This window comes from Peromyscus maniculatus, chromosome 1 (assembly GCF_049852395.1).
Source record: "Peromyscus maniculatus bairdii isolate BWxNUB_F1_BW_parent chromosome 1, HU_Pman_BW_mat_3.1, whole genome shotgun sequence".
NCBI lineage: Eukaryota > Metazoa > Chordata > Mammalia > Rodentia > Cricetidae > Peromyscus > Peromyscus maniculatus.
Genome location: NC_134852.1, coordinates 173,597,718 through 173,621,648, shown reverse-complemented (window position 1 = coordinate 173,621,648; position 23,931 = coordinate 173,597,718). Strand labels below are relative to the sequence as shown.

General features: G+C 42.3%; 2 protein-coding genes across 3 annotated transcripts in view; one reads left to right on the top strand and one right to left on the bottom strand.

The window, feature by feature from the left end:
- Abhd17b (abhydrolase domain containing 17B, depalmitoylase) overlaps positions 1 to 9,199 on the bottom strand; it is a 35,664-nt gene extending 26,465 nt beyond the window's left edge. Inside the window, exon 1 of the mRNA XM_006985404.4 lies at positions 8,756 to 9,199. The gene's annotated coding sequence lies outside the window, so the exon portion shown is untranslated. The remainder of the gene's footprint in view (positions 1 to 8,755) is intronic.
- A 266-nt stretch (positions 9,200 to 9,465) lies between these two features.
- C1H9orf85 (chromosome 1 C9orf85 homolog) overlaps positions 9,466 to 23,931 on the top strand; it is a 57,107-nt gene continuing 42,641 nt past the window's right edge. The window contains exon 1 of one of the 2 annotated variants that reach the window (XM_006985405.4): positions 9,466 to 9,832. In XM_006985405.4, coding sequence (XP_006985467.1) covers positions 9,731 to 9,832 — 102 coding nt within the window. In that variant the 5' untranslated portion in view covers positions 9,466 to 9,730. The remainder of the gene's footprint in view (positions 9,833 to 23,931) is intronic. The other variant, XM_076561186.1, reaches the window with a different exon arrangement.

Sequence of the window (23,931 nt, the reverse complement as noted above, 5' to 3'; positions counted from 1 at the left end):
GCCCTTTATGAACAAGAAGTCCTCACTAATACTACCTTCTTGCTCTAAACATTTAAGTAATAATAGATATACTGAAGTTTCTTAAGCTCCAAGTAAAATGTAACCAGCTATTTGGGTGTCTGAGACAGGAAGACTCAAGGCAAGCTTGAGATAAACAGCCAGAAACCCACACCCCACTTTAAAGGTACATTGTATTATTTCAGATACAAGATACCAAATTTTACACACACACACACACACACACACACACACACACACACACACACACACACACACACGGGGGGGGGGGGGGAGGAGAGAGGAGTGAAAGGAGAGGGAGAGGTTACCTTTATCTGTACACTGTGTAAGATACTAATCAGAAACAAAATCTAGGTCACAATCTGGGGACAGAATTCTTTGGAGGTTATTACACAAACTGTGTCAAATTATCTCAGTTTTCAAAGCATACTTAAGGACACCCTAAACTCAGAAGCTAAGCAAGTTTATTACAACCGACTGATAAATAGCCTTCCATTTTTGTTCCCGGAGGCCTATACTTTTGTCTTATAGGGATTACCCACAACAAATCAATGAGGCTGTTTCAATTCTTTCTTTATCCTGATCTTCAGTAAGTATACTCATTTCCCCCTAGTGCTAGGGATTATACCTAGGGCCCAGTCATGACTATTCAAGACTACTTTCAACGAGCTATTATATTCCCAACCCTGCATGTATTTTCTAATTCCTATCATTTCATGTAACTATATACCCTCAAAATAAATCTGAAATTCCCCAACAGAGCCATACTAAAAAGAATTCATTAGCCCCAGAGACACTATATTTTTAAGGATAAAGTCTTGCTACTCTATGATTATTTCTAACACTTCTCAAATATTCTGAGGAGCTCTATGAGGGAAAAATTAAAAACAAAGTCATAACCAGAATATTAATTTCACGTTTCCTCGTGATTTTCCAAAAGCTAAACCTAATGATTTATGGCTTATGTGTTTTTGCTTTTAAGTGAATTTTAGCAATATTGTAGAAAGGGGGGGGGACCTAAAAAATGACCCAATGTGGTCCAAATTTGCTTTGATTTTATGGCACTATGTGATTCAGCATCCTCAGTAGTTTTAAAGTGCAGGATGAAACATACCTACCGCTTTCATCACACTGAGATGTGTGGTGATTAATAAGCTAATGCCTGCAATACAGTCTAAAGCTCTAATTCAGAGACTGTATAAACACAAAACACTCAACTAATCTGTAAAGGGTAACTTCCAAATGCGTACAGGTTTCAAGGTTGTCTGTGATTGTAAGTTGATGAAACAGTACTGCACTGACTGGTTCTTCCCATCAATATCTCAGAAGGGGTGAGATAAACTTTATCTAACCACGATGCAGATAATTATAAGCTGTGACATATACTATGAAAACAAAGTACAGAGTTCCACATGAGAATAAAGTGAGGGGTGGGTCCTTTTACTTATCTCTTAATCTTAATAATACTTTTCTTATATTGTCATACTTTTATACACGAGAACACCAAGACTGTAAGTTTTTAAGTTAATTAACTTTTCTAAGCTCACACAATTTCCAAGTGGGAGAGCCAGGCACACAGGCCTATTATCAAGACTGTTCTGTCCACTCTTACTGGATTCTGCTACTATCGGAACGGCTGATTCCTTCACTGCTGGCATGACTAGGCTCATTCTCCCCTGTTCAATGAAACCTATCATGACCACCCTACTTAGTAGGTCAAATTGTGTCCTTTGCTCTCCTGGACCCTCTTCAACTTACTCTGAAATATCTATCACTTTCTAACATTATGAGATATTTTATTTGTTATACATATTAACAGTGATCCTCTGCTAGATGCTAAGTTCTGGGAACAAGTTAGGTACCTTTATTTATTTTGCTCATGAGCCTCCCTTCACCACCAAAATCAACCCTACAATAGTGAACAGTGCATATGCAGTGGACACATTCCCACTTTTCCTCTTTAGCTGTCCAGAAGAAATTGTTTAAATGTTGTTTTATTTATAGTTCCCAAGGAAACAAAACAGGCCCTATATCTGAGCCAACTTACACTTAAATATTTTAATTTACTCTGACATTTTATTCTAAAGAAGCAGAGACCAGAATTATGGGTATTATTTAAAAAAAAAAAACCTAACCAAAATGAAAAAAAGTAAAGCTGACTGTGAAATCAGAAGGATTCAGATACTGAACAGTGACAAAAGTGCTTCCATATTCTATGCATCTAGAAGCTGAATGTGTGCTAGATGGAGCATAAGATAGAATATAAGATTCGGAGTACAGCTTGAGCATACCATGTGAAATGAGTCATCTATTTTGAAATATTTTTTCTTAGATTTTACTAGCTGAGCATTCCTAACCTGAAAGTCAGACATCCTAAAATGCTTCAAAAATCTCAAACTTTTGACCATTTATGTCAGTAGTCAAGAAAGTTGTGCATTTCAGAGTGCAAATTTTCACATTAGGGATGTTCAATCTGTACTCTAAAGGAATGGTTGCAGATTCCAAGAAACATTCCCTCTCTTAAAGAAATAGTGCAATGATAACAGTTACCAAATTGTATTATTTTTTAAAATTTTATTATTCATTGTGTACATGTGCATGAATGTGCTTGTACCCACACAGTACCCATGGAAGCCAGAAAAGGATGTCAGATCCCCTGTAGCTGGAGTTTCAGGTAGTTGTTTGCCACACAATGTGGGTGCTTGGAACAAAACTCATGTCTTAAATCCAGCCCAAGAGTTGCCAAATTTTAACTTTCGATATTGGGATACTAACAAAATACAATGATCACCACTATAATGTCAACAAACATTTAAAAAGGCAGTTTCAATAAAAAGGTAGTTTCTTTCAATGAATACATTTAATTTGTAAGTCTTTTATTACAGAAAAAATTCACATGAATTTCAGATCTTACTTTTTTGTGATCAAGTACTATTGACAAAAGTAGCTAAAAGGGAGAAAGTTAATTCTGGCCCATAGTTCAAGGGACAGTACATCCATCATGGTGGGAAGTCAAGATGGCAAGAGCTTAAAGCAACTGGTTATACTGCATTCGTTCACAATCAGAAAGCAGAGAGGTAAACACACTGGTGCCTAGTTCCCTGCTGGGTTCAACAGCTCAAGACCCTGCCTAGGGAGTGGTCTCACTTGCAAGTAGGATGGGTGCTCCAGGATCAATTAACACAACCAAGGCGATCCCTCACAGGCATGCCCAGAGGCCCATCTCCCAAATGAGTTTAGATTCTGTTAAGATGACAACTAATCATCACAAGATCTAAGTGTGAAAATACTAAAGTCTGACACTAAAATAAAAAATTCTAAACGACATGTGGTGTGGTAACAATCCCAGCACTTAGTAGGCTAAATCGAAGACTGCTATTAATCTGAGGCCAGCCCAGGCTTCATAGTAGGACTATTTCAAAACATTGAATAAATGAAATCATTGAATTAAAAACTATTAGTAAAATGGATATTCAAAGTGGAAGCCACCCTAAAGAGTGGAAGAAGGTATCTTTAAAACCCCAATATGTTATGCAGAAAATAGAGTAAAATTGAGGAAAAAAACCCACAGAAAAAGAATACATATGTCCAAAAATAAGTCAAACTATTACAAACAATAATACAAATAATTGGAAGATGTGAATGAAACTGGAATTAAAGTACTATTCCATCTTCCTTAGAATGGCAGAAACCACTAAGTCTAAAGTAGTAATAAGGTAGAAAAACCTATCGCATCTTACTGGCACAGCCACTCCAGACAAAAAACTGGCAGTTATTTAATCAAGAGAAGCTCATACTCTGTGGTCTAGTAATCTATGACTAGATTTATGGATGAGGGTAATCTTTCTTACTGATGGCCTTCAGGTACAATGAATGAGGCACCACTAACCCAAAAGCTAGGTAGAAGGTACTTTCTTTCCCTGTAGGAAGATAATGCTGTGGTGCTAGACTTGGTGAGATCAGTAGTTCAAGGCCAGCAGAGGATACACAATGAGTCCCTGACTCTACACCTCTCCAATCAAACCAAATCAAAACAAACCAAAAAGATAATGCTTAGCCGGGCGGTGGTGGCTCACGCCTTTAATCCCAGCACTCGGGAGGCAGAGGCAGGCAGATCTCTGTGAGTTCAAGGCCAGCCTAGTCTCCAAAGAGAGTTCCAGGAAAGGCGCAAAGCTACACAGAGGAACCCTGTCTCGAAAGACCAAAAAAGATAATGCTGCTCCAAGTCCCATGAGTTTTAACTGCTCTACTGGACATTCACTGGGAGAAGAGGGAGGAAAAACAATACCAACTCCAAGTTCATATATTTCAAAAAATGTACTCACTCCCTAGTTATATTAACACAGATGATAACAAATAATTTATCTTGTATGAAAAGGGAACTGTATTCTGTTTTGTTCAAACTTTAAGGGGAGTATAATAGTTCGAATGTAACCGGCCCCCATAAACTCACAGGCAATGGCACTATTGGGAGGTGTGGCTTTGTTGGAGTAGGTATGGCCTTGTCAGAGGAAGTGTGTCACTGTGGAGGCAGGCTCTGGGATCTCATATATGCTTAAGTCATGCCCAGTATCTCCAGTTCACTTCCTGTTGCCTACGGATCAAGATGTAAATATCTCAGCTCTTTTTCCAGCACCATGTATGCCTGCGTGCCATCATGTCCCACCATGATGAAAATGGACTGAACCTCTGAACTATAAGCTCGCTCATGCTGGGGGATGGTCTTTCTGTATGCTGTGAATGTGTGTTGCTACCATTGGTTAATAAAGAAGCTGTCTTGGCCTATGGCAAGACAGGTTATAGCCAGGTGGAAAATCCAAGCAAAGGTACAGGGAGAAGAAAGGTGGAGTTGGGGAAGATGCTGCCTGTCGCTGGGGAAGCAAGATGTAATGGAACACGTGTAAAGCCACAAAGACCTGGCCATACATAGATTAATAGAAATGGCTTAAGAGCCGGGCGGTGGTGGCGCACGCCTTTAATCCCAGCACTCGGGAGGCAGAGCCAGGCGGATCTCTGTGAGTTCGAGGCCAGCCTGGGCTACCAAGTGAGTTCCAGGAAAGGCGCAAAGCTACACAGAGAAACCCTGTCTCGAAAAACCAAAAAAAAAAAAAAAAAAAAAAAAAAAATAGAAATGGCTTAATTAAAGATAAAAGAGCTAGTTAGCAATAATCCTGAGCCACAGACCAGTTTGTAATTAACATAAGCCCCTGTGTGTTTATTTGGAATGGAGCAGCTGCTCGATACAGGAAAACTTCCGGCTACACCCTCAATTAAATGTTTTCCTTTATAAGAGTTGCCACGGTCATGGTGTCTCTCCACAGCAATTGAAACCCTTAGGCAGAGAAAATCACGTGTCAACAGTGCTGCTTTTTGTGTCTGAAGGCAATTCAGTAGACCAATCAGAATGGCAGTGGCAGCAACTGTGCCGACAGTGATGCTCCCCTCTGGTGCGGAGTACCTGAATCCAGCAATCTTTTCTAGACTCTAATGTGGATGCTGCAACCCCATTAACCTTCTGCATCAGAACCAGTGGGAGAAGGCCTGAGGCACTGAACACCTAACATAGTCCTGGGTAGCTTAGATACTGTTGATATGAGCAAAACCTGAGCGTAGCTGTTCTAGTATTGATCTGTGAAATATGCATTTTTAATTATTTTGGTATTTTACTAAGAGCGGTTTAAAAAAAACTGTTCAAGAATTTTTTTTTTTTTTTTAAATAAAAAGAGGATATAGGGCCAAGAACCAACAGGTGGAGACGTATTGAGTACACACTTAAATACACATATGGGAAGACATACTGGTAGTGGTGATGTTCACCTCTAATCCCAGCACTGGTGAGGCTGCGGTTGAGGATCTCAAGTTTAAGGCCTATTTAGGGTCTCCCTGTCTTAAAAAACAAAGACGGTGAGACCTTTTCAGAAACCTGTTGCTAAGCTATCTTCTTGTGCAAATGCCAGAGTATATACACAGAAAGACACCAAGGACATCATCACTAAGCAATATAATTTTGAGACTGCTATTGTACACATAGTTGGCTATAGAACTATTTGCATGAGATAGCAGTGAAAACAAAACAAATATGAAAAATTATGGATGAATGTTGGCCAAACTGAGAAAATAAGTTACAGAAAGATATAAACATCATGCTTAAATAACTTAAGATCATCAAAATTAAATATATATATTTAAGTAGAGATATAATGCTCAGGGATCTGGATGCTGTTTACATGACAGCAAGAAGGCATGACAATTTAAGGTTAATGACTGGAGTAGGAGAAAGGCAGTAAGACTGGGGAAAATTTACAATATATAGGGAAAGTGTCCTTTTGATTTGCAGTTGCGTTTCTTCAACTAGATGAAAGGCACATGGATCCTCACTACATTTTATGCAACCACACTGATACTGCTATATTGTCACCTTACAGAGACTAAAGAAAAACTGCTGGGTATAGACATGGTACGGAAGACTGCTTCAACACCAAGGATTGAGGACAAATCAAAAAATTTGGGTTCAAGTCTCAGTTCTTATTGTCTAACTTTAGGCAATTTAAGTAATTCATTTCTCTGATTTTTTTTTTTTTGGTTTTTCGAGACAGGGTTTCTCTGTGCAGTTTTGCGCCGTTCCTGGAACTCACTTTGGAGACCAGGCTGGCCTCGAACTCACAGAGATCCGCCTGGCTCTGCCTCCCGAGTGCTGGGACTAAAGGCGTGTGCCACCACCGCCGCCCGGCTCATTTCTCTGATCTTAATCTGTAAAAGCCAGAAAGTCATTTTTCTAGCTCACAAGTCTGGGACAGACAAGGCAATGTATATGAGAGATCCCTAACAGGGTAGGAAAAGGAGATGTTATTTTGAGAATTACAAGGAAAACTGAAGTTAGTGTAGAAGTGAAATCTACTGGTAAATAAATTGATGAAATTAATAAACCCTAAATTTCCTTGTTAACACTTGTTAGAACACCAATACAAACACAGACACAAAAGTTTGTCAATTAGTACTCTTCTCTTAAAAACTCAGCAGGTGGAACATTTTTAAATTAAAAGAAATTTAGATTTCTTTTTATATGTGTATGAATGTTTTGTCTGCATGCATGTATATGCACCAGGCCTGGTGTCCATGGAGATCAGAAGAGGGTGACAGCTTGCCTGGAACGGGAGTTAGCCATGGTTATAAGCCACCATGTGGGTCCTGGGAAGGGAACACAGGTCCTCTGCAAGAGCAACAAGTGCTCCTCCTAAGCAGGTGGCACATTTCATTAGTTTTATATTCCTAATGTAGAAACTGATTCAGACTGGAACAGCATGCCTGGAGTTGTAGACCAATTTGGTGACCGAATAGGACACTAAATGCTTCATTCTACTGGGCTTATTATGCCACTAAAAACATATCTTGTCCTAGTACTTTATGGTGATTGTATGTGTTGGGGGTGGAGGAGACTGCTTTTTCAGTTGTCCTTTTATTCACATACAAAATGGGTGATGGTACTTAGGGAAACAAGCCACATATCAACCAGGGTATTGTACACCAAGAGACAAATTTAAAGCTGCCTAGCTTGCTGAAAATCTAATCCTATCCTTGCCAATTAACCTTATTAATACTAGACTAGGAGAAAAGAGAGGTCAAAATATGGGTGAGGGTGCTACTTTTTCCCTCCTAGATTTGAAATAGTAATGAAGGCACAAGAGAGATTTTGTCCATTTTCAACTTCCAACACGACTGCCTTCTCCGTTTTCCTTTTGTAATGCCCTTCTCCCAGAAGAAAATTCAGTAACAAGCATGGACACCGACAATAGTGGTGATGTTCAAAATACTGCATTGGCTACGAGGAGGTATGTTACCCAGCTGAATTCATGCGCCAAATGTATGGACACAAATTCTCCTCAAAATAAATGTTCATTAATCGAAAATCCCCGTTCAAGTAAGCAAATGAATGTCACCACAAACCGCACCCGATGTTCTACTCAAGACTCAGTAGGTAGTTTCAAATGCTGGCCCAAGATGTCCAAAATTCTTTTTACACACTGAAGGCTTGAAAATGTAAATGAATTATCTTAGGGATCAAGCACTACATACTGCATAAAGAATACCTTTCATCAACTCCTAGGCAAAATTTAAAGGTCACCCTTTCCGCACCCCGTTATTCTTACTGAATCGGCTTCATATTCCCTTAAATCAGAGCACCGTTGATGGAACGCAATGTTCTGCTTTTGACAGAAATCTCACCTCGACTAAGGCTCTGAACGTTTTTCGTTTTTTTAAAACAAGAAGCCGAGGTTAAACTCTCCGGACGTCCTCCACACACTACGGTCTAATTTGACACAACTTTTTAGGTTCAGTATTTAACACAATTTCCAACAGGACCTCTCCAAGTTTCAATTCAAAACCCAACCTCCTCGAGTTCCCAACCACGGAGGATAGAAGTTCAAGCCATCGAAAGCAGCTCCCGCTCCGCCTGTCGCGGGATACACCGCTCCAGCTCCCGACAGACTCCATTTGAAATCGAGGCTGCCTGGCCCCGGACACCCACCGAGCCGAGCGCTAAGGGCCCCCGAGTGGCCCAGATCCAGGGAGGGGATCTGCGCCCGACCCCATCTTGCGGTCCTCCCTGCGGGAGAGGAGGCCCGGGATGCGCCGGTCTCCGCTCGGCAGCCCCGGGTCTCCGAAGCCTCCCGGCCTGATCCCCGGCGCAGAGCGGCGACTCCCCCCCGGTGGCCCAGCAAACCCGGGCCCCACGCACCTGCAGCTGGGCGGCCGCGGCCGCCGACGCGCTGTCCTCCGCGGGGCGCCGCCCGCCGACTCTGCGCGCGCGGCCCGGCCAAGCCCGGCCAAGCCCGGCCCGGCCCGGCCCGGCCCGGCGAGGACGCGAACGAGCGCTGCGGTGGCCGGGCGCGCTTCGTGGGGGGGTGGGCCCGCCACGCGCGTTCGCGTTCTGCTGACTAACGGCCCCGGCGCGAGGGGCGGCCGCCGCCGGGGCTCTCCGGCCTGGGGTCCCGCGCGGCCGTGGTCGCCGTCCGCGCAGCGCAAGGGCCGCCGGTGGCTTCTCCGCAGCCCGCCTCCCTCGGCGCCTCCTCTGAGCCCGCCAGGCGGCGGAGCGCGCGGCCGCGAGCCGGGAAGGACGCGGGGAGAAGGGGGGCGGGGGACGACGGCGCGAGCGGCGCGCGCGGCCCGGCTGGAGCTGGTCACGGACTAGAAGGAGGGCGCCGAGGCTGACCCGGGCTCCGGGCTGCAGGCGGGCAGGGTACCGGCCTCGCCCGCCTTCCACCAATCACAAACCGCGCAGCCGAGTCGCTACGCTACCGAGCCGCCGACAGGCTGGGAGCGTTCGGCAGGAGGCGGGGACTGCGGAAAAGAAGAGCCAATAGGAACGGCGGGTCCCCGCCCCTCCGCTGTGATGGACAGCCGCGTTCGGGCCAATGGGGGAATTCTAGATTCGAAGAAAGCCGGACTTGCTCCCTAGGTCTTGAGGGTGGCTTTCCGCGAAAGGGGTGGTCGGAGAGGCGCCGCGCCGCGCCGCGGAGCGTGACCTCCGGGATGAGTCACGTGGGGCCGACCCGGGGGCTAGGGGGGTGGGGTGGGGTGGGGATGGGACGGAAAGAGTTGAAGAACTTCTTCCGGGTCACTGTGGAGAGTCTCAACCTGGGGCGGGAGTTTCTTTCCGCTTCCCTGTAACTTTAAGGCTGCTGCACCGACTTAAGGTGCTTGTGAGTTTGTGATGAGTTCCCAGAAAGGCAACGTGGCTCGGTCCAGGCCTCAGAAGCACCAGAATACGTTCACCTTCAAAAATGACAAGTTCGATAAGAGTGTGCAGACCAAGGTAGGCTTCTGCCTGTTGTACTGACTGCTGCGATTCCAGGAAAAAGTGATTGGAAGGGGAGAGAGGAAACGAGAGAAGTTGGCCAGGGTGAGCGTGGATTGCAGCCCAGTTAGTCTTGGCTGCATTGCAACCCGGTCTAAAATATTTTTCCCACGCCCTTCCTTTGACTTGGCTGGGTTCCGTGAATACATCCTATGGTCAGCACATTTCACTAGTGGCGCCAAGATTGGACAGGGCAGCCTTCATCCAACCTAAGGTACCGATGGGGCAGTGGAGCCCTTGGATGCTCCCATCTGGATTACGCCCCTGCAGCAGGAAACTGAAGATTATTACATGAGTGTCTCTTTGCAGTTCTTCTCTATGTCTGCGCAGCGACTGTTTTTTCGAAAACTCCAAGCCCATAGGTTTATAGGGAGTACGATCTTAGCATCACTGTCCTCACCAAGAAAATGTTATTTCAAGTTTTGTTGAGGTTGTAAGAGCAAACTGTTTGGCTTCTGTAAAAATGGTTGCTTGCTGTTTATACAGTTATCTAATTTAGCAGAATTTGTGTAAACTGGAAGAAAATTCAGACTTGAGGTAACGAGGTATGCATGACTAGTGATTTTCTGTGGATAGATATCCCCTTCCCCATAACAGTATGGAGAACAGATAATCGGCTTTAGTCATCCTGGAGGCCAGCTTTACATGAGATAAAGTTAATATTTACATAAACAAGAGTTGATGTAATTTCCTCAGTTTGTTTCTTGAAGTAATTTAATAATTTCTGTGACGTTAGCCTCAAATGAGAAATCTGGTAGTATTGTTTTGAAGCTAACAAAGGAGTAAGTCTGGGACATAGGTGGTCAGCAGGTGATTAATTTTAAAATGTTAAGAAAGCAATCCATTTATAGTAACTTATACTCTCTTTCCCCCTTTCTTTGGTTGTCACATGTTTAATAAACACCTTTCATGTGCAGGGCTCTGTACCCATGGGGAGGGTGGTCAGTGCTCAGAAACATTGATTCTATCTTTATGGAGCTTGTAGTTTTCTGAGTGATATGGACAGTAATTAAGCAGATGGATCTGTAATGACAGATTTCAGTAGAAGTTGCTAAGGGGAAAGGCAGGCAGTTCAGCGAAGAAGAGTAAAGAAGGGTATTTCAGGTTAGGCCTTCAGAGCACATGCTGGTTAGCAGGCACTGGGTCCATAAACCTGCCACCCGCTTTCCCTGTGTTCTAGAAGAACTGAGGGAATAGAAGTTGGTAAAGAAAAGCGGATCAGTCCACAATTTGGCCCAAACAGCAGTGGGGGTAGTAGAGTATAATTTCCTCCCACTGTCCCTGTAGCATCTTAAAATCTGTAGAGAGCTTTGAAAGGAAGACTAGACCTGACTTAAATAGAATTGTGAGATACACTAATTAGTTCTTTCCCGAGAGGAAGAAAACTGGGACCCCAGGTTAAACAGTTTTTAAATTCAAGACTGGTCAGACGAAATGGAGTGTTAGGGAACCTTCCCCCTACTCCCACACTGCCTCCACTTGTTTTTAACCTTTTGAGACAGTCAGGCTGGACTTGAACTTGCAGCGATCCTCCTACCTCAGTCTCCTGAGGTGTGTACTACCATGCCTAGCCATGCTAGACGTTTTATTAGGATGTGTTTCTAGATAAAGTGTCTGCTCTCATATTTGAATATATTGTAGAACAGGAAAGGAGCTTGCTCAAGTCTTCCAAAGACCTTTCAGCTTAATATGAGGATTATCTAACAGTAAAGTGGTACGAACCAGGCTTTGTGACCTCCCATTTTCTGAGGCCGTTTTTTATGGTCACTGATCAGCCATGCCATCAGGCCAATTACAGGTTTGAAAAAGGCAGTGAGCAAAAGAGATTTAAATCTCATTAAATTGAGATTCGTTGCATTGTTGATTCTGTCTGGATATCTTCCCTTCCTTTACTGGAGAGGAGATGGTGTGTAATGAAAATAATACTGGTAATGTGGAACGTCATCTTCTGGGAGCGACCTGGCCAGTGACCTCCTGAACCTTGGCACCGGTGATTACCTGTGAGACACATGCACGGGATTGGGCCCATTAATGGTCTGTCATGGAGTGGGGAGGGACTTAGGAGGCATCACCTCTACCTGAGTGTATGTAAGGTATCCATGGTTGGCCGATGGATGCTGAGAGACATATTCTTTGTGGGATAGCCACACACCAGTTGTCCTTGCTCTTGTAAATAACCCATGTTTTTGTGAGATGATAATTAAAATTGAACTCACTGGTTCACTGAGCTTGACCCAGGAAGAATTGTTTCATTGGCCTGTTGTTTCTTCTTCTCCCCAGAAGTTCATGCAACTGGTTTAGCAGAAGAGAGACCTCACATTAGTTCTGTCGTTTTTACACTATAATGCGGGGCTAGTACTATGTCTGCTCTTAACATTACTGTCAGGATGGTTGTGTGGGTCATCAAAAAAGTTGTTCTTAAGAAATAGAGATACAAATCAAGCATGGTGGCTTTCCTAAAGGACGCTGGCTTTCCTAGAGGGTGCTGTGATGTATGAGAAGACAGGGAATGGATGAGTGGAGAGTTCCAGAGTTCATTACAGAGCACAAAGGGCTGCGTAGGTTTTTTTTTTTCTCTTTTAATTAAGAGAATGGAATGAATGTTGATCAATGAATGAATGGAACTCATAAGCATAGCTGTGCAAACTAGACACCATGTCTTTCTGAAATGATGGTAGGAAGTGGTTGTGAAGGATTGTTAATGCCACTGGGCGTAGTGGTAACAGGCCTTTAATCCCAGCACTTGTGTGTGGCAGAGGCAGTGGGATCTCTGAGTTTGAGGCCAGCCTGGTCTACATACTGAGTTCCAGGACAGCCAGGGATATGTAGAGAGACCCTGTCTCAAAAAACCAAAGAAAGAAAGGAAAGAGACAGAGAGAGATACAAGTATGAGCCAAGCGTAATTATATGATAATCTGTGTAGATTCGAAGTTGCTCCAAGCCTCAGAAAATGAGGTAGAAAAGAAGGACATGCTTTTAAAAATCATCGTAACAATTTATAGAGTATACAGATTACTTTTCTGGGGTCAGGTGTGGTCATTGTTACAGTCACATGTATGTTTGTAGATCTCTGTATGATACAGCATGCGTGTAATAAAATACACCCCCCCCCCTTTTTTTTAAATGTTCTTTCAGGACAGTCTGTATACTAGCTAGAACTCACTGTGTAATATACATAGTTCTGCCTCAGCTCCCCAGTTGCTGGGGTCACAGGCCTGGGCTACCACACTCAGCCAAGTTTATGGTTTTTAATCATTATAAGACATTGTATAATACAAATATAGAGTACCTTATTTAACCAGTTTCCTATTAATAAACATTGAGTTCTTCACAGTTATTTGCTGTGTGTATAAATAAACAAACAAACAAACAAAAACCTGAAGCTAGGAGTAGTGGTATGTGCCTATTATCCCAGCACTCTGGGGGCTGAGACAAGAGGCCTGTGAGTTTAAGGCCAGCCTGAACTACATAATGAGACCACTCTTAGTGTCTTGTATCAAACATTGTGCTAGATGCTGTGGAAATACACACACACACACACACACACACACACACACACAACTTTATATATATATTTAACTGAAACTTAAAATTTCCTGGGAGAAGTGACAGAAATTAATCAAATAGTCTTTCACATTTCTCAGCACCTGTGACTGTATTATCTATGAAGGTAAAGTCTACAGAGGTATTAAAGTCTTGAGTTTGAAGAGTAAAGGAAGGCCATTAAAATCTGTTGGGTGAGTAACTGTAACTAATGTAATGAAATGGGAAGAGCATATGCCGTTCTCTAGAAACTGCTTTTTGTTTCATACTTATAATCAGCATTCTTTTTGTTAGCATTTCCCAAAGTGTATATTTTTAGATCTCCAGTGCCATTTTATGGTCAAGTTGCTTTGGAAATATTATGCACTGTACTTGATTTTGTTGTGGGGACAAAGTCTAAGTTTGTCTAGCACTGAGATGAGCACTTTTGGCTTCATTGAGGCAGGAGGATTGCTTGAACTCTAGACTAGGCTGGACTATGTAGTGAGTACCAGACCATCCAGAGGTGTACAATAGTACGCTGTGAAACAAGCAAAACCCAAAAAGCACTGGGCTGTTTTACAACTTGAAAAGGTAATTGTGTGATTAAAACTTTCTTGGAACTGTTTGGTTTATAAAGTGTCCAGTGAACTGATTTATTGTGGAACATACTCACTTTTGGAAACTGATTGTCATCTTGGAGATGAAAAATAGAAGTCTGTAGCTCTACTGTCTGAGTAATTTTGAAATATACTTGTATTAATGGCTGGTAGTTATCTACTTCAGTGTGTTACATGTTATGCCATCTTGGTACACATTATCTAATCTTCAGAATGACCCTGGGATAAATGCTATAATTATTCCATTTTACATACTGGGAAATTAGGGCTTAGGGGAGTGAATGGTGTTCCCAAAGTTCCATAATTAGCATGTGGCTGTCCATTAATTAGAGCTGTATGATGAGACTCAGAGGACAAGTCATTTGAAAGCTCTTTTTTGAATGTGGGGCTTCCCCTTCAGTACTGGGGATTCTTACCTCCTCAGCTGTTTTTTTAAATTTTCAGACAGTCTCACAGATGTATCTGTCCAGCGATATATAAGCTGTGAACTCTGGCTCTTTCTGCCTCAGCCTGCTTTGTAACCTGAATTACAGACCTGTGCCACCATGACCAACTTTTCTTTTGTGGTTTTGTTTGCACTAGAAGCAGTGTGACCCCGAGATGACCCTCAGAGCAGAGGTGTCTGAACCATGTGCTTTGTTTCCCAGAAGTTCACATGCAGGAGCTTTAATCTTTCACTATGAGGGAGAGAGATGGCGGGGATTTGAAAAGATGAGGCCTGGTGAATTTGATGGGGCCCCCAGGCAGGTGCTGGGGAGGAGTCGGTGTTGATTTCTCAGAATGAGTTCTCTGTGTGCTTTACTTTGAACTCTGCTGTAATCAGAAGGCCCTGGGCTTGTGTGTGGTTGTTGTTTTTGCTGGCTCTGCATTAACCACTGGGAAATCAGGACATTTCCGTTGATTTTGGTACACATCCTATGCGCATGTGGTCCTCCAACCTTGCAGAGCCCTCCCGTAGCCCTTCCTCTTTGCCTTCCGTGATGTATAGTTCAGTATCAATCAGCAGAGATGGTGCTGGAATAAGCATTTCTTAAATCTCTTACCCCTCCTGCCCTTCCCTCACAAATGAAGACATTTTTCTTGCCCCCCATCTTCACCTTTCTCCCTTTTGCTGCCTTAGTCAGTTCCTCCTCAGGAAGGAAAAGTCTAGCTTTAGAAAACCACATACTGTCGGACTAGTGTCCCTCCAGGTGACCATCCTCCTTGCAGCTCTTCACTGGTGCCTGGCTTACTCCATGGCACAGTCCTTCTCATCATACTTAGTATCGCTTAATCACTGTGTACCCCTGGGTAATCCTTCCAGCATCTGACCTCAGCTTTAGACTCCACTCCTCAGAAGTCTACTTCCAGGGTCAGACTCTAACCTTTACCGTGGCTGGTAACACTTCTACTCACAAAGTTTTGTTTTGTTTTGTTTTATGAGGCAGGGTCTTTCTGTGTTCTGGAACTCATTACGTAGACCAGGCTAGCCATAAACTCAGAGAGATCCACCTGCCTGTCTCCCAAGTGCTGGGATTAAAAGCATGCCCTAACATAGCTGGCTTATCCAGAAACTTTAAAAAAAAAAAAAAAAAGTTGACTAGCATTTATTTACATGCTTCCTTTTCCCTCACACACATTTTTGTTGTTGTTGATCTCACTGGCTATTTTTATCTGTTAACCCTTCCTTTTCACTGTACTTTGTATTCTCACGTGTCCATACCAATCTGTGAGTCAGGCTATAACTGCCCCCTTGCCCTTCTTTCTCCTGTGGCACACCCTTGACAGACTTTAAACCCTGCTCAGGTCCAGCTTCGTACTTTTCTATCACTACGTCTAACAAACTACCCGTGCCTGTCCCTATCTACATATTGTACTTTCTTATTGCAAAGATGAAATGCCTGTCTCTCCCTGTTCTACTTTGGTTTCTGTTGCTGTGATAAAATTCTCTGACCAAAAGCAATTTAGTGGGCAGGTAATAATAGTGCATGCTTTTAATCCCAGCACTCAGGACACAGAGGCAGATGGATCACTGTGAGTTTGAGGCCAACCTGATCAATAGAGGAAGTTTCAGGACAGCCAGAACTACACAGAGAAATCCTGTCTTGAAAAACAACAACAAAAAGCTATTTAGGGAGAAAAGGATTTATTTGGTTTTCAGGTTTATTACCCAGTAGTTACCGCCTTGTAAACAGTCAAGAAACCATTCTTCACTGCCTTTGGCCCATGGCTTAAAGTACTATCTATGGTACATAGAACTCCTGGACCTCAGCCTCCAGCTCAGCCTTTCTGTGGAGCTTCAGGATTAAGTGTCTAATGACCTGCTTGACCTCTGTCCTTGAGTGAAGCATGTGGTAGCAAAGAAAGAACTGCTTTTGTCCTCTCTAGTGTTTTTACCCATTGAGACAAGTCAGGGCATGTCCTTAAGCAGAAACCATGGAGGAATGCTGCTTTCTGGCTTGCTCACACACTCATGCTTAGCTAGCTTTCTTCTACAACACAGGACTACTTGCCCAGGGACTGGGACCACTCATAGTAGACTAGGCTCTCCTGTATCTATTAACAATCAAGTCAACCCCCAACAGACATCTTCACAGGCCAGTCTGAGCTGGGTAATAATTCCTCAACTGAAGATATGCCAAGTAACAGTCAGTTAAAGTTAAGTAAGACATTCCCTAAGGCCAGCCCTCATTTTGTACCTTAAGTTCACCCTCTCTTGCTTGTCTAGCAACTTGAAGGCACAAGACTCCTTAATTACTCATCCACCCTTAATAGTTTCACCAATAATAGTTTATCTATTATTGGCTTATTATGGTTTCTTTAAAGATATCCCCGAGAGAGGCTGGAGATATGGCACAGTTTGTAGAGTACTTGCCCAGCACAAAGTCCTAGGTTTGGTCTCCAGTACCACATGAACAGTATCGTGACATATACCAGCAATTCTAGCACTTGGGAGGTAAAGGCAGAAGAATCTGAAGTTTAGGCACATCTTTGGCTGTAGAGTCTAGTGGGCAAAAACTAGAGTTGACTAGGTCAATGGTCTTTGTGAAATTGTTGGTTAAAAATAGTCATTTGGGTGCCAGTGAAATGGCTCAGTGGGTGTTTGCTGCACAAATCTGATGACCTGAATTCAATTCCTGGAACCCACGGTGGAAGGAAAGAACCAGCTCTCTAGAGTGGTTCTCTACCTCCACATGCACTCCTTGGAATGAGTGTGCCCACATAAGCACACTGTCACACACACATAGTAATAAATACAAAGCAAGTCTGAGTGCTCCATGTATGTCAGAATAGGTTCATCAATAGTAAGGAAACGTACACCTCTGAGGATGTTGGTAATGGAGTAGGTGTGCATTGTGGGGTAGTGGGTAAATGAGAGGGCTCTGTACCTCTCAGTTTTGCTGTGAACCCAAGACTGTCCTATCATATGAAGCCTATTTACAAAAAATAACAGTATCCAGTCCTCGTGTTTATACCCAGTAGTTACTGCCTTGTAAACAGTCAAGAAACCATTCTTCACTGCTTTTGGCCCATGGCTTAAAGTACTATCTATGGTATGTATAACTCCCAGACCTCAGCCTCCAGCTCAGCATTTCTGTGGAGCTTCAGGATTAAGTGTCTGATGACCTGCTTGACTTCTGTTCTTGAGTGAAGCATGTGGTAGCAAAGAAAGAACTGCTTTTGTCCCTCTAGTGTTTTTACCCAGCAGTGTTCTCTAGTTTCATTAATGCCTCCACCATTATGCAGTTCCTAAAACCAAAACTATAAGAATTATCTTTAACTCAGGCTTGTTCTAATGTACTGTGTTTCAGTTGACAACAAAGCTTAAGTCCTTAATTTTCATAATTGCTGACTTAATACTGTTTTTATTTATAGCCTACGTTAGGATATAAGAGACACAAAAACAAGGGTCGGTGTGTTTGCATGTGCATGGGTATGCTTGTTGTGGGTGCATATGTTTCGAGTATCTTAATCTGTCACTCTTTACATGCATTATTTTTTTTTGTTTATTTTTATTTTATATGCATTGGTGTTTTGCCTGTATGTATGTCTGTGTGAGGATGTCAGATCTTGGAGTTACAGACAGTTGTGAGGTACCACGTGGATGCTGGGAATTGAACCAGGGTTCTTTGGAAGAGTAGCCAGTGCTCTTAACCGCTGAGCCATGTCTTCAACCCCCATACATTATTTTTGAAAACAATGTCTCTTACTGAGCCTAAAGCTCACCATTTTGGTTAGACGTGTTGCTCAGCCTGAGGAATCCCCAGTGCTGGCTTACGGGCACACTCTGCTGCCTCACCTGAATTTTACATGGGTGTTGAGGATCAGTTCCAAAATCCTTTGTGACTGAGCTGTCTTCCAGGCCATGATTTTTGTTTTGTCCGCAATACTGAGGCTGTGGACATGTACACAGATGGTATTCCGTAAATGTCATACATTTGACTGTGCTAAGTGCTTTGACAAAGATAGGACCATTATAATTCAAAAATGAAAAGGGAAAAAAGGAATAACTGATAAATTTATAATCCTCTGAGAGAAAGATTGGGGATTAGAGAGTAAGAAATTGAGTAGAATGGAAGAATCTGTACTGCATTAGTTACTTTGGCATTGTTGTGACAACATTACCTGACAGAAACCATTGAAGGGATGAAGGATTCACTTTGGCTCAGTTTCACTGTGGTTTCATTACACTGTGGCAGGGAAGTAATGACTGGAGCAGATTGGTTCATGACAAGTGGAGTGGGTGGAGGAGGCTCCTCACATAAGGGTAGACCAGGAACAGAGACAGTAGCCAGAACCAGGTGTGGTGGTTTGAATAGGAATGGCCTCCATAGACTCCTGTGTTTGAATGCTTGGTCATAGGGAGTGGCACTATTAGGAGGTGGGGCCTCATTGAAGGAAATGGGGGTGAGCTTTGAGGTCTGAAATGCTCAAGCCAGGCCTAGTATGACCGTATCTTCCTGCTGCTTGTGGATCAAGATGAGGAACATTCAGCTACCTCTCCATAATGTCTGCCTGCATGCCGCCATGATTATGATGGACTAAACCTCTCAACTGTAAGCCAGCCCCAATTAAACATTTTCCTTAATAAGAGTTGATGTGGTCATGGTTTCTTTTCGCAGCAATGGAGCCTTCACTAAGACACCAGAGAAGAATTTAACTTTGAAGATCTCACTCCTAATGACTACTTTACCATAGTCAGATCCTATGTCACATCTCAACAACCTTCAAAATAGTACCACAAGCTTGAGACCAAACATACAAAACATTAGCCTATGGGGACAGTGCAGACTCAAATCATAACTGGCGACTATGAGTTCTAGGTCAATTTCAGGTATGTCCAGACCATGAAGTCACATGTGCCCAAGGAGATCTGTGAGTGTGATCCAACAGAAAATTGCAAACTTACTTAAACATAATTTATTTTTTTGTTTGATTTTTGTATGTGTGACTCAATTGTGTGGTTCCAGAGCATAAAGTTTGTAAATGCCATCATGTCAAAGGTTGGACACTCCTGGTAGTTTAATCTGAAAATGAAACTAAATTAAAAGAATCGGCTAAGAATATTACTTCATGCAGTCTTTTGAAAACAGGACTTCCTTATGATCTTTGAGGAAGAGTTCCTGACTCAGAAATACTCAAGTAAATGACCAAAGGCCTAAGAGTATGTGAAAGATTTTTGTTTTTCCTAGTAATTCCAAAACAAGAATACAAGCAGATATTTATGCCTATTGCCAAAGTGGAGACAGTACGTTGTCTGGTGGCAGAAGCATAGGATTGAAGGCTTCTGCAGCTTAAGCGGCTCTCTAGGTTTATTTGGGTATATTTACTAGCTGTGTGATGTTTGTGAGCAATTTGCTTGAACTCTCATGGTCTTGGTGGGCTCATCTGTACTGTAAGAGCTTGTTAAGTTTGTGAAAATGCCCCCCATCTCAAACCTGACCTGGTGTTAAGCTTTCATAAATGGTATTCCAGTCCTTTAAATTACTAAGATGTTCACCATGCTCATTTGCTACTGACTCAGTTATGCTTTTTCTGGCTCATTGTGTTTGGAATAGCTCTCCTTACCTGTCACATGTATTGCCCTCACCATGCATATGATGCATGTTTTGTTAGTTACTAGTGCACATATCTTGACTTCTTTCTTTTCCTCACACATATACACAAATGCTCTCTATTGCCCACTGATGGAGGGTCCAGCATTAAAAAAATAACTCATTGTATATAATATGTACTGTAAGAACAGTCCTGTGAGGTGGCATGAAAGAATGGAACCATTGATTTATTATCATTGGTTACTGGTCTATGTCTATCTACCTGTGTAGTGAGCCACTATTATGTGCTAAACACTGAAAACAATGAGTAGAATGTGTATCCCCCATTCTAATCTCAGTCTAGTAACCAAATTTGAAAGTAGAAAAATTACATATGCAATGTTTTTACTTAATAAACTTCTATTGAAATGTAACATACATATAGAAAAGTATATAGATTATGAAGCAGTTTAGTGAATTTTTACAAATGAGGTTATGTAACTTTGTAGAACCCATTTCTCCTAGTCAACATCAGCCGCCTTTCTTGAATGTATCCATTAAGGAAATATGAACTATTTTTTAAATAAACTTTGCGTCATAATTTGGGGAACCCACAGAAATGGTGTTCAGTGGATGTAGAACAGCATCCTGATGCTTCACTGTTCATGTGTATATTATAGCTTCAAGTTATCCTCCTTTGGCCAAAAAGAATGTGTGTGACTTGCTTTTTCAACAGTGACCAATTTGTCCATTTTTAAGCCTGGACTGTCCCATAGCTTTGGAGGTGAATACATAATTAAAATCCTAACTCTTGTGATTTACCTGTATCTTCGGGATGTCAAAGAACAATTCAAAACCTTATGTTAGATAGTTCTTTAATATCTTAGCAAGTTTATTCTAGTTGGAACAGTTAGAACACTGTAAATTTAATGTAAATATTCAGTTTTTTGGGGAACAAAATTGTATGGTATATTTTTTGTTTGGTTTTGTTTGGATGGAGTCATGCTATTAACAGGAAGAACTCTTATAGATGATGGAGCTGTTTGTGTATTTTAAATTATGGTTCATCATTAGAATTCTGTTATACCTTTATAATACTCAAACCCCACTTTGAAGGTCATTTGATATTGTAGGTCATTTACAACATCATGGGTCTGAAATTCCAAGCTAAGCTAGGGATTACTTTAAATGCTTTGTTATTCTGTGAAGGTTTATTTGTTATTTGCTCAGCCCTTTCCTACCAGGTGGCTGACTTGTTTGTCTTGAAGTTACTCATGTCACTGAAGTCATCGATTTGAGTAATATGATTGACATCATGGTATATCCTTGTGTAGTGAATATTCTCTATACCATCAGAAGCCTTTATCACAAGATTCTATAGTAATATGACCTCAAGTTTCTTATAAACTGGATGACATGATGGCACTGATTGTTTCTTATAAAGTTGTAGGAGTCATATGGGTTAAGTTATCATCTGTTATCTGTATAAAAGAGAACATTGTGGTTATTTTTTTGTGTGGAATGTATGGGCAGTTATTTGATCCTGCCCATGGTCAGCTGTTCCCTGGGATGTTTGAACAGAGTCATGGCTTACTGTGGTTTCTAACTCTAATTTAAGGTTTCCCTAGAGATGTGTTTTTTAAGACTTGGTTTTTACTGTCCAGAAAAAAATTTTTTATTGATGTTTCTAATTCAAAATGGCTAAGTGAACCCCCCCACACCATGAAATGACAGAAAAAAACTGGGATCTTAGACAATTGAAAAAGATGCTTCTAGCAAAAAAATGTTATGGAGAGTGTCACAATGACAAGAACTGTCATGAAGCCAGAGGCTGTGTGTCCTCTGACTGGCGAGAACTAAGGAGGAAGCAGAATGCTGGAAAATTGGACGTATGTTTGACTGAGACTTTTCACAGAGGTGGTGGCTTGTGACAAAGGTTACATCACTCATAAAAAGTGAACAAGTGCTTTTATATTGTTTAAATATGGAGACCTTTATAATACATGCACTAAACAGATAAGCAATAATAAAATTCGGTCTTTGGAATAAAAAAAATAAGAAAATTCATAAGGCATAAGGTAGATAGACAACTCCTAAACTTACAATTGTGTGATATAATATGGTTGGTAGTCAAGATTTTTCTAGTTGGATTTCAGAATAATGCAAAGACAAAGTCAGAAGAACAGCTGTCTAATGTGAGAGAATGCCACAAAAGAGAAAGGCGGGTCCATGGAATGCCTGTACCTGGAAGCAGCGTGAATCCTGTACAAAGTAAAGCCGAGCTCTACTGCCAGTCAAAGGCAGGGATTATAAAATGTGAATTCACTTCCAGGGCAGTAGTGATTCTCAGATCTGATGCATCAATGCAGCACTACCCAGTAGACCTGTCTGTAGTGCCGCGGGGTCGTCTTTCCAGCGCCATCCAGTGTGGTCACCACCTGTACTGTTCTCAGTGCAGCTGGGGACTGGAACTTTAACTTCAGTTCATTTAAAGTAGCTGCCTCTAGTTGGTGGCTACTGTATTGCGTAGTGCAGAAATAGGCTTGCATACATGGGTTGAGCAGATTACTCATCGGCTCTTAAGCATTTTAGGAAAACTCCAACCGTGAGTTGCACAACTGAGGACTTTATCTATTGTGTCCTGGTAAAGAAGCTGTGCAGGACTCCACAAGAGAAGGTGTGTTTGATATTGTCAATGACTGAAAACATCTTAAAATCCCCAAAACAAGGGCAGAATTCTGTAAATCAGACTCCTGCGTGCTGGTTCCAGAAGTTTAACCATCCTGGTAGGATAGCTGTATGACAGCCATGGACAGAACTGGAGAATGACTACAATTGTGATTTGGGGGATTATCCTGATAGATTGTTTAAAACATAGAAGTCCAAAGTAATGAAAGTGAGATGGAACTTGAGATGTGAAGGACTTAGCTAAGCAACCAGTTTATGTAAAGAACTAACCCCAGAAGGCAAAAGCGATGGGAACGGAGCTTTCCTGAAACACTGACAAAGGCCTAGACTTCGGATAGAAGGATCTGTCAAGAGCTTTACAAGAGCATTATGGCAAAGGAGATGCCATTGGGAGTGAGGTTTCACTAGCTCACAGGGGTGGGGTAAATACTCCTAAAAAATGTATAGATTCTTCTCGGTTTCAAGGCTTCAGGGTTCTCAACATGGCCAATGGGTCAGTGTCTAAAGATCGTTATAAAGGAAGTCTTTTTTACTTTGAATTCTTTGTAGTTCTAGGCTGTGACTTAGATGTCAGAGTTAAAGAGTCACCCAGAAGCAAGGCATAATGATGCATATCTGTAATGCCAGAGGCTGAGGCAAGGGGATTGTGAGTTCGAGGCCAGTTTGGTAAAAATATACAAGCGCCTGTATCAAACCGTGAAGTATAATATTAGTGTTGTATTGAGTCATACAGGGGATGCAGAGCTGGAAGTCAAATATCCAGTTCCAGATTTCAGCTCACCCTGAAATCTAAACAAATGGCGGCTGAAGGTTGGGTCTGTTTTAGGGGAGTAGGAATGCCACAGCAAAGAAGCATCAGCGTTGCCAAGGCACTTGTTAGGCCGTACTGTCAGCTGTGGCTTTGAGTCCATGCCAACATGGTGGAGAGGAAGGGAAGAATTGATGGGCTGGCTGGTTGGTAAGGCCGCCGTCTAAAAAACAGGGGTGAGCAATTGCACTGGAGGTCTTTTTTAAAAATATTATTTATTATTTAGCTGTGTGTTTGTATTTTGTGTGTGCGCAGATATGTGCCAGAGCATATGTGTGGATGTCAGGACAGTACGTGGGAGTCAGTTATCTCCTTCCACCATGCATGTCGTGGAGCTCATACTCAGGTTGTCAGGCTTGGTGGCAGGTACCTTTATCAGCTGAGCCCTCTTGATGGTCTGAGAGT